Raw genomic sequence first — 18,398 nt, forward strand, 5'->3', positions numbered from 1 at the left:
TCTTTTTCAACTTATATTTACTCTTTAGTTGTTGCAAGTAAAAAGCCAACAAAATAAAAAAGGAGAAGGTTTTCTTTCTTGTAATTTAAATAACAAATATAAAAGAAATCTTTAAAAGGTTGTTTTAAGGAATCTTTTTTTATGTCTAGTAAGGTCTGCATTACTGTGTGTTTAGTGACCATTGCAACAAAATGGAATATTTGGAACCCTGTATTTCCTGACACTGTAGGGTTTTTTTGTTTGTTTTATTTTTATAACCTGGGTATTGTGGTACATTCCTTTAGTTTGAGCACTTGGAAGGCATAGGAAGGCAGATCTCTATGAGTTTCAGGCCAGCCAGAGCAACACAGTGAGGCCCTGTCTCTAAAACAAACAAGCAAGAAAAAGCAAAGGAAGAAGAAAAAGCACATTATCCTAATTGCTGCCTCCCATATGGACAGTGTGCCTAAGTTCTAGTAGGACAGAGAATACATTCAGCTTATTTAAATATCTGTTGTGAGAGCGGTGGGCAGTGTTCCGGCGCCCGGCTGCCCACATGGCTTATGCCCCGAAATAATTACACGGAAACTGTAGTCTTTTGAACACTGCCTGGCCCATTAGTTCCAGCCTCTTATTGGCTAGCTCTTACATATTGATCCAACCCATTTCTAATAATCTGTGTAACACCACAAGGTGGCTTACCAGGGAAGATCTTAATCTGTGTCTGTGTTGGGTGGGAGAATCATGGCAACTCCTGACTCGGCTTATTTCTCCCAGCATTCTGTTCTGTCTACTCCGCCTACCTAATTTTCTGTCCTATCAGAGGCCAAGCAGTTTCTTTATTACTTAACCAATGAAACAACAGATAGAAAGATGACTCTCCTCCATCCAATATCTGTATACTATTTAATGTGTATGATACTGACTCACTCTTGGATTCCCTTACTGCTTCGTTCTATATCATTCATTTTATTGTTGTTACTAAAATAAATCTTTAGATGTCGTTGGAGTCACTTGACTGTGCTGTAATCAATCCTGTTACCGCTAGCAGATTGAATGAAGCAAGATGTTTCAAAGGGACCTAAGGAGCTCGGTTAATTTCTTCATCATTACAAACAGCTTTCTAACAAACTATTTATAAAGTTACAAAGTCCCCAACAACCATCTTTGATAAGCATTATTTTCTTATTCCCTCCGAGGTGAATCTGACTGTTAACATAACTGACCAGGTAGACCTTTACTTCCTGAAATGATGATTACTTTTATAGTAGATACTCATTTAAAAGAAGCTAAGTTGGGAGTACAAAAAATGTTTGATTTTTGCTTTTTAAAAGAAAATGTTTTATCTCTTGTGTGTGATATAATGTAATGCCTTTGCTATACTTCATTTATTTTCTTTAGCACAATTTGAAGCAATTTTACTGTGGTCTCCATTTATCATGATAGCACACATTTCAGGGAAATCACATTTAAAAGTTACCGAAAAGTCTGTCAATGCATACCAAATATTCTTCCGTTAAAGTATTTCAGGTATGTAGCTTTCAATGTACTTAGTACTAAGTAGCAAGGCCAGCAAGGCCAGCACCACAGACAGCATTTGGCACAATCCCCTTGACCGTGCTCCAGGCCTATCAGAGCTGTGGGGCAGGGTTGGCACTGTGTGTTAATCAGTCAACCAGGTATTTCTGAAGTCCAAGAAGCACTGGATGATAAAAAATGTCTGTGGTTAAGATAACAATGCAATGGAACATGAAGACAACCTTCAACCCAGTCTAACTGGGCTATACCTGCTACTGTGTGAGCAACCTGATCTGCGCCGTGATTCACTGGGAATTTTTGTTTGGTGTTGACTACCTTGCTCAGTTTTTAGTTTTCAGTGTTTGTTTAGAATTTTAACACAACTAAGGTTAAATAGATTGAGGCTTATTCAACTTTTTTGTTGAATTTTGTTTGTTTTGTTTGAAGCAGAATCTCGTGTAACTCCTTGTGTTAGGCTATCCTTAAACTCACAGAGACCCATCTGCCTCTGCCTTCTGAATGCTAGGATTAAAGGTGTGCACCACTGTGCCTGACAACTTTCATTTTAAAATAAAAAAATACCTTTGCTGTTTTAAAATGTAGCAGTTATCATAATCACCTTACAGAAACTCTTCGTATCTTGCGTTGTCACTAGTTTGGCCCTATGGTTCAAATTAGGCACTTCCCATGGCTTGCTCAGTTTGCTTTCTTATCCAACCCAGAACCACCTGCCCAGGATTAGCACTGCTCACAGGGAGCTAAACCCTGTCGCCTCAATCATGAATCAAGAAATGCCCACAGACATTTCCACAGGCCAGAGTGACAGAGACAAAGGTCCCTCTCCCAGGTGACTCAGTTTATGCTGAGTTGACAAAACCCAACAAGCACAAACATCATGTCTCTACAGTTTTAGATCATGCTCACTGGCCAGTCTGCTCCCACCCCGGTCTTCCCTACAGGTAGGGGCTCCCTACCACGAGGGACTGCTTTCCTGTGGCTGTTGTAAAAAGCCCTGACGAAAGCAACTGGGAGAACAGCTTCATTTTAACTCAATAATCCATGATGGTGAGGGTGAGGAAGTCACCATCACAGGATTTGAGGCGGCTTGTGACATTGCACTAACCATCAGAAAGAGGGAGTTTTCTCCATTTTATGCAGTCTGGGACCCCAGCCTGTGGAGTGGTACTGCCCACACTCATTGGGGTGGGCCTTTCTTCTTCAATTAATCTGACTGAGACAATCCCCCACAGGCACGCCCAGAGGCCTGTCTCCTGGGTGATTCCAGATTCTACCAGGTTGACAATATTAACCATTCCATCTACCCTTTCATTTACAAAGTTCCACAATGGTAAGAAACATTTCTAGTGAGCGTAGTGCATAACAAAGTAACTGTACAGAGCATTGAATGCACGATTAAGTGAACGAGGGAACAGAGATGACTGTCCACGAGCCGAAGTAGTATAACGTTTATTCAGTTGTCAGATTTTTGTGAATAACTTCCTCATTTTTGTCTGCATAGATTATGCTTGTGCCCTTCAGAGGGATATTTTGCTTCGGGGGCGGCTGTACCTTTCAGAAAACTGGCTGTGTTTCTGTTCCTATAGCAACATCTTCAGATGGGAAACTACAGTAAGATATGTTTGCACTTGATTTGTTGATAGAAATAATTGCATAGCCAGAAATATACACAGTATTCTTAAAAGTAGGATGATTCAAAAGTAAAATCATATGTATTTGTGTATCTATGTTTATGTGAGTATAATGTGTTTATACATGTGTAAATGTGTAAAGTATTTTTCTAATTTCAATACTTCAGCCCCATTTGTACTTACTACAGTTTGGTTGGAAGGGATTCACTGCCAAAACCATGGTTACTTGACAGACTGTCTACATTGTTCTCAGAGTTTAAATGTAGAGCCTGAACTCCCACTGTCTTTCACACCGTCCTAATGTTAGATCGTGGGATTGATGGGCAGAATACGGAAGGGAGCGTGTCCGAATGCTGACCTTGGTTTTCATAGAGAACGTGTGTGTGTGTGTGTGTGTGTGTGTGTGTGTAAGAGAGGGAGAGAAAGAGAGAGAGAGGGAGAGAGAGAGAGAGAGAGAGAGAGAGAGAGAGAGAACTCCTAAAGCAAACCTTTCAGCCAAATCTGGATTAGATTGATGTAACACTTGGTATTTCAAAATATGAATTTCAGTTTTAAAAAGTATTTTTTGTGTGTGTTTAGATTTCTATTGCTTTAAAGAATATAACCTTTATGACCAAGGAGAAAACTGCTCGACTCATCCCAAATGCTATCCAGATCATCACAGAGGGCGAAAAGGTGAGGGATTTCTCTATCTTTGTCACATCAATAACAGGAAGAAGCGGTCTCACACTGATAAGCACCAGGAGTTTGGTAGTCCTTGAAGCTACAGTGTCTGGTGGAGACACAGGATGTTCAATAACAGATTCTTGTAAGTTTAAATGGTTACTATTTGTGGGGAGAAAGAGGGCAGTGGGGTGATGAAAAGGACAATAGGAGGTGACTAAGACAAAAGATGATTATAACCATGTCACAATGAAATCCATTTCTTTGTGTACTAATTAAAGTAAAAAAATCCAGGGCCAGGCGGTGGTGGCGCACGCCTGTAATCCCAGCACTCGGGAGGCAGAGGCAGGCGGATCTCTGTGAGTTTGAGACCAGCCTGGTCTACAGAGCTAGTTCCAGGACAGGCTCCAAAACCACAGAGAAACCTTGTCTCGAAAAAACCAAAAATAAATAAATAAATAAATAAATAAAAATAAAAAAATAAAAAATCCAAAAGGACACAGTGACAGTAGTAATCTTTAAGTCACAAGTAATCTTTAAGTGCAGTACTGTCTGGAGATTGCTAGAATGTATCCTCTACAAAGAATATCTAACAATAACTGGGCATGATGGCCCATGCCTATAATCCTAGCACTCTGGGGACAGAGGCAGAAGGATCTCTGAGTTAAAGGCCAGCTGGTTTACAGAGTGAGTTCTGGGGCAGCCAGGACTCACAGAGAAACCGTGTCTTGACATGCCCCCTCCCCTCAAAAAAGAACATATACCGAGAGGTTTAAGCTTAATGAATTGAAAAATCTGTCTGTGAAAACATTAATTACCAAATCATTGTGTGAAATTTCCTTAATTGCTCCAGCACAGAACTAGCGTTCTTCCTCCCTGCAGATGAGCACTCTGTAGTAGGTAGGTGGTCACTGGCGTGGCCACTGGAAGGGATGGCCCACTGGGAGGCTCCCTTCAAGGATGCCCCTTGCTGCACTTTCTCGTTGAAGTCAACTTTAAACATGACTTTACAAAAGATAGCTAAATGTAGAGAAATATATAGGGCTGCAAACAGACCCAGGATTACAGGTGGAGGTTCTACTGCTTTCTCTAGCTTCCGAAGCCTCAGAGTTTAACTTGAGTGTTTTATGTGCAGAGAGCCAATATTTTTGGAGTATTTTTAACACTTGAAAAAAATTTCAAAATTTAAAATTTTTATCAATAATATATACATTTCTGCTATCTGCTTGTATTCTTAGTTTCTATGTGACTCAATTGAGAGGCATCGTATTGCAAAGTTCAGAATAAAAACATGCATCTTTCTATACACTTATTTAGATGAGTTTGAGAAAATTATGAAGAACATAAACAGCTGCCTAGTTTTAGCTCACTTCCTAGAAAATAAGAACAGCGCTGTGTTTGAAACTATATTTGTTATATTACTGTTGTGCGGCAGGGCTTATAAAGAAATGCCATTTATGCAGCAATTATCTACTTTTTAACATAAAGGTAAGTGACAGTAGTGCGGTCAGCGGCCGGCTTTGGTCAGCGGCCGGCTTTGGTCAGCGGCCGGCTTTGGTCAGCAGTACCCCACAGACCTTCATGACAGACCTGTGATACAGAAGCATAAGCCAACAAACTCTGTCCTCCCCAAGTTGCTTTGGTCATGGTTCATAATAGAAAACCTAAGACACTAAGTGTATTTTGTTTATCAAATGTGTGTGTCCTCTAAATTTTGCTTAATTTGTCTCATTTTTCTTTATAGTTTTTCTTTACATCTTTCGGTGCCAGAGACAGAAGTTACCTAAGCATATTTAGGTTGTGGCAGAATGTACTATTAGATAAGGTAAGTGTTCATTCCAGGGCATGCTGTAAGCAGGCGCTAGGGCTGCTGCGTACCTTATGCAGAACCTTTCTTATGTGCGTGAATCTAATTCTGATGACAATTCAACAATTCAAATTCTTTTTTGTTTGTTTGTTTTTGCAAGACAGGGTTTCTCTGTGTTAACAGCGCCGTTGTCCTAGCTCTGTAGACCAGGCTGGCCTCCACTCACAGAGATCCACCTGCCTCTGCCTCCCAAGTGCTAGGATAAAGGATGTGCGCCACCACTGCCTGGCTAACAATTCAAACTCTTAAGCAAAAGATCAATAGTTACTTCTTAAATTAAAAAAAATAATTGAAGAGTTGGATATGATGGCACATACCTTTAATTCTAGAACTCAGGTGACAGAGGCAAAAAGATTTCTGTGAGTTTGAGGCCAGCCTGTTATGTAGATCAATTTCCAGGACAGCCGGAACTACATAGTGAGACTCTATCAAAAAGACCCTACCCCTCGCCCAATACAAAGAAAAGAAAGAAAGGAAGGAAGAAAATTTACAGAACTTAAGGACTGAGCACTTGCCACCAAGCCTGATGACCTGAATTTTGAAAGAAAGTAATAAAAATGTAAATTAACAAGTTTTTGTTAAAAAGGGTTGTGGTGAGTGCATGAATATGAGCATGTGGAGGTCACATGTGTGCAGAGACCTGAGGGCAAGTCTGATGTCTTCCTTGGCCGCTTTCCATCTTACCACTGCTCCAGAAGTTCACTGTTCTGGTTAGGCTGGCTGGCCCGCAAGCCCAGAAGCTGTCTCCATCTCCCAGGGCTGGAGTTGTGCAGACATTTCTGGCATTTTATGACGGTGTTTGGGATTCAAGCTTTGGTTCTCACACTTGCCCAGCAGGTATTTTTCCCTCTGAGCTGACCTCCCAGCCCCCTAGTTGTGGTGGCTGTGGTGGCTGACTCCAGAGCCTCCTGTATGTCCTGCATGTCCCACTAAGCTCCATCCTCACTCCAGTAGTTATGCTACTGTGCTAATTAGAATCCCTATGATGCTAAGAAAAAAAGATAGCAAAAGAAACATTAATGATAACTAGAAAATAAATACATATATAACACATAAGAAGCCAATATTGGAAATATAAAGGGACACGCACGTTTGATAAACAAATACACTTAGTATCTTAGGGTTTCTAGGGCTGTGATAAAACACCATGACCAAAACAACTTGACAAGGGAGGAGCGGGCTTATTCGGCTGTGCTTCCACATCACAATTCAGTATAAAAGAAAGTCAGAACAGGAACTCAAGCAGGCCAGGAACCTGGAGACAGAACTGATGCACAGGCCATGGAGGGGTGCTGCTTACTGGCTTGCTCCACCTGCTTGTAGAACCCAGGACCATCAGCCCAGGGATGACACCACCCACCATGGACTGGGCACTCTCCCCATTGATTACTAAATAAGAAAATGCCCTACTAGCTTGTCTACAACTGGATCTTATGGAGACATTTTTTTTTTCCATTGAGGCTCCCTCCTCTCTGATAACTCTAGCTTGCGTTAAGTTGCTATAAAATTGGTCAGTACACTTCCTAAAATGGTCTTTGACTAGATATTACAGAGATCCACATATAACTATAAATGAACCAGACAGTGCAATCAAGAGCCAAAGACTGATGGAATAAGAAATATACAGTCCAGCCATATGTTGTATTTGAGACAGAATAGATTCAAAGAGCAAATATCCTGAAAGTGAAACAAGGAAATCATATTACATGCAAACGGAGAGCAGTGTTGGCAAGCCATTTCTGGCAAGGTCGTCTTCAAAACTGAAGTGGACAGACAAGGAGTGTACTTGTATTGGTAGACGGGCCAAGTTATCTGGAATTCATTAAGTTATAAGTCCATAAGTACCTAGTAACAGAGCCCTAAGTTATATAAAGAAAAACCGAACAGAATTGAAGGGAGAGATAAACAGTTTTGCAGTAAAAGCTGAGTGCATAACCCCCACTTCCAATGATGGGAACAACTGGACAGAGTTCCCCAGTAAACAGAAGAACACTACAAGCTAATTAGGACCAAACGATACCTATGGAAGGTTTTATCCAACGACAACAGATAGACGTTTTTCTCAAGGGTATATGGATATTCTCTAGAACAGAGCATAATACTAGATTATAAAACAAGCCTGAATACAGTCAAAAGGATTAAAGTAATGCAAAATGTATTCTCTGATTACAGTGAGATGGAATTAGGAGCCAGAGGTTCACTAGAAAGTGAAAGCTAAGAGGAGCATTCCTAAAGAGCCGCTGGGGAAAAGAATAAGTCACAAGGGAAATTTTAAAAAAGCCCTTTCACAAGCTAAATGAAAACAAAACTACACTGAATCTCATGGGACACCACTAAAGCAGCGTGTAGAGGGGAGATTATAACGTAAACACTTGTTATATATTTAAAAGGCTGATCTTGAATCAACAACCTACCTTTTGGATTTAGGAAATTAGAAAAAGAAGAGCAAACAAACTTCGTATAAACAGAATCAAAGAAATATAAGCACTGCAGCAGAAATGAATGAAACAGAGAATGTAAATTGGAATCATATAGAATGAAAAGTTTTCTTGAAAAAAAATTAAAAATCAACAGACTTTACCCAGATCTACCAAGAGTAAAGGAGAGGAGATGAGGAAGTGGTGTGTGGCTATGTCTCTGATACTGAGGATGCTGGAGCAGGAGATTCGAGAGTTCAAGGCCAGCCTGGGGTTTGTTATGAAGACCCTGTCTCAACAAACCAAAGAAAGAGAAAGAAAGCAAAAACAAAACCAGCGCTAAGACTGGAGTGACTGAACTTACAAGTGAAACACCATTTAAAAATTTAACATTGATTGTTTATTGTGCACATGTGTGTGCTTATGCAGGTGTGTGTGTATGTATGTATGTGTATGGATGTGTGAATGATGACTTCTGTGTTCTTTGTTCACATGTGTGGAGGACTACCATCTTCATATATTACCTGAGTTTGTCAAACCTTTGTCTTTGGCACTAGACACCTACTTCCATGTCAAGTAGGCGTTACCTTTTAGTTAATAATAATAGGGGTCATTTCTGCTCTGTAATGAGACAAGAAACAATGTTTAAACTTATATTTTAAATACTACCTAAAAGTGTCCTAACTAAAATCTTTTTAAAATGTTATTTTAAGCATATGGGTGTTTTGCCTGCACATATGTCTGTATACCACATGCATGCCTGGTGCCCTTGGAGGCTAGCAGAGGCCATCAGATGCCCTGGAACTGGAGTTACAGATGAGTGTGAGCTGCCATGTGGGTGCTGAGAATTAAACCTGGGTCCTCTGTAAGAACAGCCAATCCTCTTAACCATTTCTCTAGCAAATACGTGGGTAGATTTTCTTGATTAAGGATTGATTTGGGAGGCCCAGCACACTGGGGACAGTGCCATCTCTGGACAGGTGGGTCCTTGGATGTGTAGGAAAGTGTACTGAGCAGGCCGGTGGGAGCAAGCCAGTGAGCAGGGTTCCTGTGGTCTCTGCTTCAGGTCCTGCTTCCAGGCTCCTCTGTTAAGTTTCTTCCCTGATGGACCTCAGGGACTGTAAGATGAAATCAACTCTTTCCTCCCCAGGTTGATTTGGTCATGTTCACATTATCACAACGATAGAACCCCTAACTTAAACATTGGAACTTGCTTTCAGTTTTTTTATTTTTGTTTTTAAATTGATAAAAGGCACAATTAGTTAGATTTTTTTTCTTTTAATTGACATAGAGACTTACTACATAGCTTTGTCTGGCTTGGAACTCACTATATAGACCAGGTTGGTCTAGAACTCACAGAGACCCTCCTACCTCTGCCTCCCAAGTACTGATAAAGGTGTGTGCCATGACACCTGGCTCTTGATTTTTTGATCTTGTGTGATACTCTACAAAAACAAAAAGTACTAAATAAAAATTTGTGAATTTTGTTTACTTCTTGAATGAGAAAACTGTAAAAGCAAATTGATTTAGAAGAAAGATTTTGTTCTTTGTTTTGGTTTTGTCTTGTTTTGAGACCCGGTTGTCCTGGAACTCACTATGTAGACCAGGGTGGCCTCAAACTCACAGAGATCCACCTGCCTCTGCCTCCTGACTGCTGGGATTAAAGGCGTGCACCACTTTACCTGACATAGAAGAACATTTTTATTTAATTATGTTTAAGCAGCAAGCTTTTGCATTTGTTTCATTTACTTTTCCAGTCAAATCTGCAGAAGAGAGAGAGAGAGCTAGACCTGTACTAGTGCCTTTGAAAAAGAATGTCTGTAGAGCTGGGGTGTAGCTCAGCTAGTAGTTTCCGGGTATGTACAAGGTACTGAGTCCCTGTAATCTCAGCACTGGGGACATGTATATGAGGGCATCAGAAGTTCAGGGTCCTCCTAAGCTACATAGGAAATTCTAGGTCAACCTGGAATATATGAGATCTCATTGAAAGATGAAAAAAATGTTTTTAATAGAAGTATTTCTTTTTCCAACTCAAGACTTACTACACTACTTCTGGAAGGATGGTGTATTTTCAATATTAACTCATGACAAGCATCTTCAATGTCTAGATACATGTTTATGTGTCAACTTGCTTGATTTCGAAGTGATTTACAGCATTTCAGTTTCTACAGCCTTTGCACTTAGCCCTGCTTAGCACGTCTAAACAGCACACTGAGTTTCTGGGACTCAGGGGCCAGATGATGTGAAACAGTCCTTGCTTTCTCAGGCTTTTGTCAGGAATTGTGCAGCTATAGCTCGGGATAAGGCCCAGGCTCTTCTCCACTCCGTTGTCAGCTCATTTGCCTGTTTAAACCAGGCCATCTCCCTTACTGGAGCCAGCGAGTCAGTCCTATCTCGTGTGCTTTTTTGGTTTGATTTTTTTTTTTCGAGGCAGGGTTTCTATGTGGTTTTGGAGCCTGTCCTGGAACTAGCTCTTGTAGACCAGGCTGGTCTCGAACTCACAGAGAACCGCCTGCCTCTGCCTCCCAAGTGCTGGCATTAAAGGCGTGTGCCACCACCGCGCGGCTTTTGATTTTTGAGACAGTGGTTCACCTTGCAGGCCAGGTTGGCCTTGAACTTGTAATCTTCCTGCCTTTGCCTCCCAAATGCCACCAAGCCCAGTTTATTTACATTTTTAATGGCTAACGCACACACACACACACACACACACACACACACACACACACCACACAAAAGAATAACACTTCTTGATACTTGTCAGTCATGTGAAATTCTGAGTTCGGTGCCCATAAATAAAGTTTTATTGGAACGCAGCCATTCTCATTTGTTTATGTTTTCACACGACACTAGCAGAGTTGAGCATTTGCAAGAGAAACCATATGGCTCACCAAGCATACATTTACTATATGGCCCTTTCTAGAGAGTTTGTCCAATCCTCAACAATACTACAGCCAAAGTTGTGCTTTTAAAATACATGCCTGAGACTGGCTTGTTTCTTGTTACTTTTTATTTTATTTTATTTTGTGATAATGGGGACTTATTTTAGCTTCTTGTTTAATAACTATTGCCCCAAAAGTTTACATGGGGACTGCATAATCTGGGCCCAGCCCACCTCTCCAGCTATGGCTCAAATGTTTCAATATCTTCTCTTAAATGCTCTGCTTTTTTTGAGTGTGCACTAGTCTTCAAACCTGCTCTGCCTGCAACTTGTACTCCCTAATTTCCTATCCCTTGTCCTGAGTCTCCTAAATAAATCGGAAGTAGCCTTCATCTTTCTTTCCATTTTGCATTTCTCCTTTATAATACCTGCTGCAATTCCAACTCTTGGTTTTCATTCTTCTTGCTTGGGCTGTAAACACCTAGAGGGCAAAGGCCATGTCTATCTTGTTCACTGTCATGTATTCAGTGACAAAGCTCAGTGTTACCACACAGCCGGTGACATCCGTCTCCACTTACTGCACACAGTCTCCGCCTGTCAGGTACAATGTTTTGGTCAGAGTCAATAGCAACCATGTGTCCTTCCTGTCTATAGCATTCCAGCTTGGGTAAGAAGCTGAATATGACATATATCGGATGTTCAATAAACACAGTCTAAGTGTCTGAATTTATCAGAGTTGTAAGGATTTAGTGTCTAAATAAGAAGTATCCCTAATTTATAAAATATTGCAATTCCTTTTATTCAAGGGAAAATCCAAAGGAGGGGAAAAATTGTTTCAGAACCCTCAGGGTTCAACCTAAATTAAGTATATACTTAATTCATTTCCTCCCTTTACTTTAATTTCAACATTTCTCCCTTCCCTTCCCTTCCCTTCCCTTCCCTTCCCTTCCCTTCCTTCCAGTCCTCCCAAGAATCCTTTCCACTCTCCTCCATGGATGGCTTCCTTATTCATCAGTTGTTATTGTATACATATATGTGTTTGCATATACTTAGAAGTCCCATATAAAACCTGTTGAGTCCGTAGAGTATTACTTGTATGTATGTTTTCAGGGTTGACCGTTTGGCACTGGGCAACCAATGCTCTACCACCTCTCCCCCTCTCAGTTTTACTCAGTGGCCTGTAGTTCTTTGTGTAGGACTGAGGCCTCATAGGCTCTCCTTCTAGCAGTTCAGCAAGGCCATGGGTGTCACGCGTGTGGACTGTCGTGTTAGGGAAACTTTACTGGTATGGCTTCCTATATTATCAGGAGACACCCTCTCACAACAAACGCCCTGATCCTCCGACTCTTACGATCTTTCTGCCCCCTCTTCCGCATTGTTCCCTGAGCCTTGGGTGTGAGTGTTTTGTAGATGTAGCCGTTGGGACTGGGCTCCACAACTTTGCATATTGGTTGGTTGTAGTTTTCTGTAGTGGTTCCCACCTATGGCAAAGAGAAGCTTTCTTGACGAAGAGTGAAGACTACACTCACAGTTTCAGAGCCTTAGTCCATCATCATCATGGTGGGGAACATGGCGGCACAGAGGAAGGCACGGCCCTGGTGCTGAGAACTTTACATCCTGATCTACAGGCAGCAGCGAGTTTAGTTCATTTTTAAACTATAAGAAACTTATTTTAAAAATAATGTATAAAGAAACTATTTAAATAATTGAATTAATAATCCAGGAGCACATGTATGTGTAAACATATACATATGGCTCTCAGCAATAACAAGTGTGAAAAATCAAAAGGTTTTGTTGTTAAAACCCAGTTATATCTTTTATACTTTGTCATTGGATTTAGGATTACTGCTGGTTAGGCAGATTTCACATATAATCAAGCTTTCCTGTGGGCCCCAGGAAGCCAGCTCTCCTTAGAATTTAAGAGTGCTTGAGCTGGAGAGAGGTATCAATGGATAAAATGCTTTGCTCCTGCTCTTTACTGAGTACCTGAGGTTGGATCCTCAGAGCTCACCGAGGGAGGACACAGAACTGTGTGTCCAGGACGCAGTAGCACAGGTCTGTGATTCCACAGTGTCAATCACAGTATAAGAGATGGAGACAGGGAATTCCTGGAAGCTCACAGGCCAGATAGCCCAGCATACACAGCAGGCAACCAGAGACCCTGCCTCATTTGGAATATAAGGCAAGGCTTCACCTGAGATTGTCTTCTGACCTCTATATACATGCAGTGGTACACACACACACACACTCACACACACACACTCACACACACAGCTGAACACACACATCAAACACAAAAAGATAAAAAATTCAAAAGTGCACCCTGAAAGTGGAATTTTTTTTCTAGACAGGTTTTCTCTATGTCACAGTCCTAGTTCTGCAGAGGTGATCCTGTGGCACTTAAGTTACTTTCCTGGTAGTTTAAATCTTATAAATGCAGCATTTAAACCTGCCTTATTTAAAAAAATACCCAGCAAAATTGCAATTTTAATTATATTTGCTACATGATAGCCTAAAGGGTAAAACTATACATGGTGGTTGAATAGGTATGGCCCCCATAGACTCGTGCTTTAAATTCTTGTCCCCTAGGGAGTGGGGCTATTAGAGGGGTGGCCTTTTGGAAGAAGTGTGTCACTGTGGGGGTGGGCTTTGAGGTCTCTTATGCTCAACATATGCCCAGTGTAGCACATAGCATCTCCTTCTGCTGCCTGCAGCTCAATGTGTAGAACTCTGAGTTCCTTCTCCAACACCATGTCTGTCTGCATGCTACCATGTCCCACCATGGTGAGAGTGGACTAAACCTCGGAAACTGTAAGCCACCTCCAATTAAAAGTTTTCCTTTGTAAGATTTGCCATGGTAATGGTGTCTCTTTACAGCAATAGAAAGCCTAACTAAGACAATATGGATTCCTATATCGGCCTTTTTGGTTGGCAGAACTGCTCACCTATTTTCAGCCCAGTCATCAAAACAAATCCTTGGACAAATCCTCGTTTCTTACATCTTCTTTGCCAGTCATGTCTACTGTCATCGAAGTCCTTACCCTTCGCCCACATGGCTCCTTCTAACACTCTAAACTGTCCTTGGGGTTGTCGAGCAGACTTTTAAAAGTGTCTTTTGGGAGCACAGCTCAAACTTCATTCCTTTTCTGCATGAAGCCATGAGGCGATGCCTCACAGTGTGGTCGTGTGGCTCAGCCTGGCACACCGAGCTCTCCATGACCTGGCTACTCCTTCAGCCTCAGAGCACACACACTTTTGTCATAGTGACCCGAGTGCCAGGCAGCGCCACAGTCGGATGCTGGCATTCGCCACACATTGCTAGTCACCTGCTCATCTTACTCCTCAGCACCATGGTCGGACGCTGGTATTCACCACACATTGCTAGTCACCTGCTCATCTTACTCCTCAGCACCGTGGTCGGATGCTGGTATTCACCACACATTGCTAGTCACCTGTTCATCTTACTCCTGAGCACCGTGGTCGGATGCTGGCATTCACCACACATTACTAGTCACCTGCTCATCTTACTCCTCAGCAGTGATTGGCACCTTCATCTATTTCTCCATGAGGAAGGATGTCAGTCTTTCTGGATTTTTCTCTTCACTCTGTTATTTCCCTGAACCTCTTTGATGTCCATGCCTCTTCTACTTACCCATTGTATCCTGGGCTTCCTTAAGCATCCAACTTTTTTTTGGAGGGGGGGGGATAGGGGTCTATTTTCTCCTTTAAGCATACTAAGTTTAGTTATGTTCTCTTTACGAGTAAGTTTGTTTTCTCTAAGAAGTTTTGTAGTCAGTGAAAGAGGTACATGTTTATCAATTACAGATAAACTCTCTCACAGTTATTTAGTGAGCAGAGGAAGTATATAAACCTACAGTTTCAACCAATGAGGACCTAGGACAACACACCCAAATTTCACAGTGAAAGCTGGCCCCCAGTGTCCCTCCTTCACAGAAGGAAGTGGAATCATTTTGTTTTTTAGATAGGGTCTTTCTATTATGTAGCTCTGGCTGTCCTGGAACTCACCATGTTCTCTGCAGAATGGGAGAGCTACCTGTTTCTGCTTCTCGAATGCTGGAATTAGAGGCATGTGCCAGCACATCAGACTCACAGCAGTGAGTGGGTAGGCTGCTTTAGCACCGTTCTGGTAAAGACTCCAGTGTTCTAAAAAGATGCTCTCTGTAGTTCATCAAGTAACATTTGGCCTGTCTGTACACTTGACTAAATTAAGGGAGTGAATTGGTAGGAATTAGGGCAAATCATGATTTTTCGATTTAAAACATTTCTTCTTGGGAGAAATTTGAATTGGTAGATGAGATTCTGTCCTATTTATTATAGACCAGAACTCTGCCAGGAGATTATTCTGAATGAACTAAAGCCAGAATTATTTTCAAGGGAAGAATTGAGTAAGCAAGACGTCACCTTAGACTTGTCAGTGACGAAAGACAGGCTCAGTGCTCCACCTAAATAGCTCGTCCTTCCTGTTCCTCCCTGACGTTCCTCCTGTGGTACTCAGCAGCGTAGCGTCTGTGCTAGTTCCTCCTGTGCTACTCAGGAGTGTAGGGTCTGTGCTAGTTGTCAAGGCAAGAGTCTGGTGGAAATACTGGTCAGAAAGTGATATAGGAACAGATATTAATGATTTTCTAGAGTTAAATTCAAAAGTGTTGTCATGGGGAAGTTGAAGTTTTAGCATAACTGATATCACGTGGGACTAAAATAACATTGCAGTAGGTTTTCCCATTAGAGCACACCTGAGATCTTTTCATTTGCAGCCAGTTCTCCAATCTGTGTGTCAGACGGAAGAAATTAGGAACTGTCCCTTTAATAAAACACTGTTTACCTAGCCTCTTCTAGTAGGCGTGGCTTAGGAACCTGTGGAGTGAGGTGTGACTTGAGCTGACGTTCCGACCAGCTCCCAGGAAAGAGGGCTGGGGCTCGCAACCGGAAGCAACAGCTGAGACTTCTCACTGTACTCAGCTTGACTTTTCCATGGCAAAGTGCCTCCTAACAGAATAGAAAATTGAAGTAGTGATTTTGCTTAGCTGTTATCAAATTTTTGAAGCTCCACCGTGGATAAAGATTTCACAGAATACTTAGAATACAAAGTTTTCTGGGCCAGAAATTGATCTGCTGACTCTGAGTCCTATCCGATTACTGCCTGGTTCATCTTTATTTTGCTCAAGTATCTGCAGGCTGAGCCCGGAGCCGATCCTTTGCAGGTACGTGGTCAGCTTGCGTGTAACATTTAGGTCATTTTTCCCCCCTCAAGGTTCAGCTGCTAAACACTGCAAAAGTTGCGACTATGAGACGGGGCATGTTTGAACAGTGTGATTGTCAATAGCAACGCTTCTGTGACAGCTGGACAGCCTTGCGAAAACAGACCTTTTTAACAAACTAGCAAATTACAACACCATGAATTGAATGAATCTTGTTTTGTTTTCCATTAACCAAGTATGTATTTACATACATACATAATGGATCTAAATGTATGTTGAAATTATCTTGCTAATTAACTCAAATAGCATTTTGTTTTTGGCATTTTACCTGCAAGTTGCATTTCTTTGACAATTAGGAAGCCGAGTGTTCACCACCGATTTGTTGTTTGCTTTAGTTTTTATCTTTAGAAATGTCTGTTATTTCAAAAAAAAGTTTTGTGACAGGTTAATAATCGAACAGAGGTGTGCTGTCTTCTTTTGGAAATGCTAACCACCCTTTATGATGCTGTTTCAAAGACGGTGTCTTTGGAAGACTTAGTTAATTCAAAGTATGAATTATTGCTATGAAGACAGAGTCCGCACATGAATCTCTGGGGTAGAAGTCAAGTTCCTTTAGGACCAAGGACGGTAGTTCCTTAACTGTCACTCATGGGCTTTTGTCTTTTTTTCCCTGGATATTCTGCTTCAGATGACTCCATCCAGTAAAGAGATAGTTCTAGTAAATAGTTAACATTATAAATGTTCCACTTTCTGGATGTGTCATTTCAGTTAGAGTTGGCCAAACTGAGATTCCCACTCTGGGTTGATATGATTAGCTCCAAACAAAGAGGCTCATCTTTTGGTTGTTGTTGTTTCGTAGCTCGACTCCTTTGCTGTAGTTATTGGGTGAATATTTCTTGACATTTCGAAATGTGGATGATAACATCTGAATTGCTATAAAGTGTTCTCGTGGCCAGCAGACAGCAGTTGAAAGCACAGTTTTCCTCTTAAGAGCCCGCTCCATGAAATGTAATGAAGCTCAGCCAGTGAAAGGAGGATGGAGGCACAGCTGCTGGCAGGGGGGAAAGGTCCTGGAAGAGGGGACAGAAGTGGTGTTGGTGTAGGGACTCTCAGGGCTGCATTCAGGGCATTTATACATTTGACCCCGTTAAATACTTTTATAGTCTGCCTCCTAGCTTTAAAATGTTTCTCCAATCAGCTGACAGAGGATTTTCTGGCTTTCTAACAGACCTTATTCCCCATCTCTTCTCAGTTCTCCTTCCCCACATCTATCTTTCCTTCATCTTACCCAGAAGCCCCCTCTCCACTGTGGAGTATCATCTGGCCACCCTGATCCTCAGTAATATTTTCTTCCTTTTCTTTTCCCTATCCTATTGAGTCTACTAGTTCATCAACACATGAATATATGTGTCTTATTTAATGGTGCACTATATCACGTCAAATATATTAGAAGTACTTGATGCAGAGATTTTTTATGCCATTAGAATCTAGTATTATAGCACACATTTCATTCCCCATAAATAGCTGTGGAATGGATGAAAGATCTTGTTGACAGTTGCTTCAAGTAGCATGCTGGCTTTCTCTTGTCTTGCTTAATCATATAATTAAATGTAATACTTCTAGAATCCAGTCTGTTAGTTACTAGAATATGATGTTTTTGTTTTGCTATACAGCTTAGAGCTTTTTAGACTTGGTGACTAAGTTTTTTGTTTTGTTTTGTTTTTTTTCTTGAGACAGGGTTTTTCTGTGTAGATCCAGCTGTCCTGGAACTCATTCTGTAAACCAGGCTGGCCTTGAACTCACAGAGATCACCTGCCTCTGCCTTTGCTGGGATTAAAGGCATATGCCACCACCGCCTGGCACGATTAAGAATTTTCTTTAGCCCAGCAGTGGTGGCGCACGCCTTTAATCCCAGCACTCAGGAGGCAGAGGCAGGCGGATTTCTGTGAGTTCGAGGCCGGTCTGGTCTACAAGAGCTAGTTCCAGGACAGGAACCAAAAGCTACGGATAAACCCTGTCTCGAAAATCCAAAAAAAAAAAAAAAAAGAATTTTCTTTAGTGTGTGTGTGTGTGTGTGGGGAGTCCAGAAGGGGGATCCCTTTGGAGCAAGAATTACAGATGTTTGTGAGCTGCCTAATTCAGAGCGAGGGTCTGAACTTTGGAGTACTGACAGAGCAGTCAGTACTCTGATCCACGTAGCCGTCTTTGTTG

The 18,398-nt window shown here is 41.5% G+C and overlaps 1 protein-coding gene across 4 annotated transcripts in view; it reads left to right on the forward strand.

Annotated features, from left to right (window-relative positions):
* Gramd1c (GRAM domain containing 1C) overlaps positions 1 to 18,398 on the forward strand; it is an 80,034-nt gene that overhangs the window by 27,960 nt on the left and 33,676 nt on the right. Inside the window, exons 4-6 of one of the 4 annotated variants that reach the window (XM_041673403.1) lie at positions 3,017 to 3,126; positions 3,726 to 3,821; positions 5,554 to 5,634. In XM_041673403.1, coding sequence (XP_041529337.1) covers positions 3,017 to 3,126; positions 3,726 to 3,821; positions 5,554 to 5,634 — 287 coding nt within the window. Of the gene's footprint in view, positions 1 to 3,016; positions 3,127 to 3,725; positions 3,822 to 3,933; positions 3,955 to 5,553; positions 5,635 to 15,913; positions 16,191 to 18,398 lie in introns of those variants that run through there. The other 3 variants (XM_041673404.1, XM_041673406.1, XM_041673405.1) reach the window with 3 other exon arrangements.

The sequence above is a fragment of the Microtus oregoni genome, unplaced genomic scaffold, assembly GCF_018167655.1.
Source record: "Microtus oregoni isolate MIOR12 unplaced genomic scaffold, Mior012 000023F_ref0000262, whole genome shotgun sequence".
Classification (NCBI taxonomy): Eukaryota; Metazoa; Chordata; class Mammalia; order Rodentia; family Cricetidae; genus Microtus; species Microtus oregoni.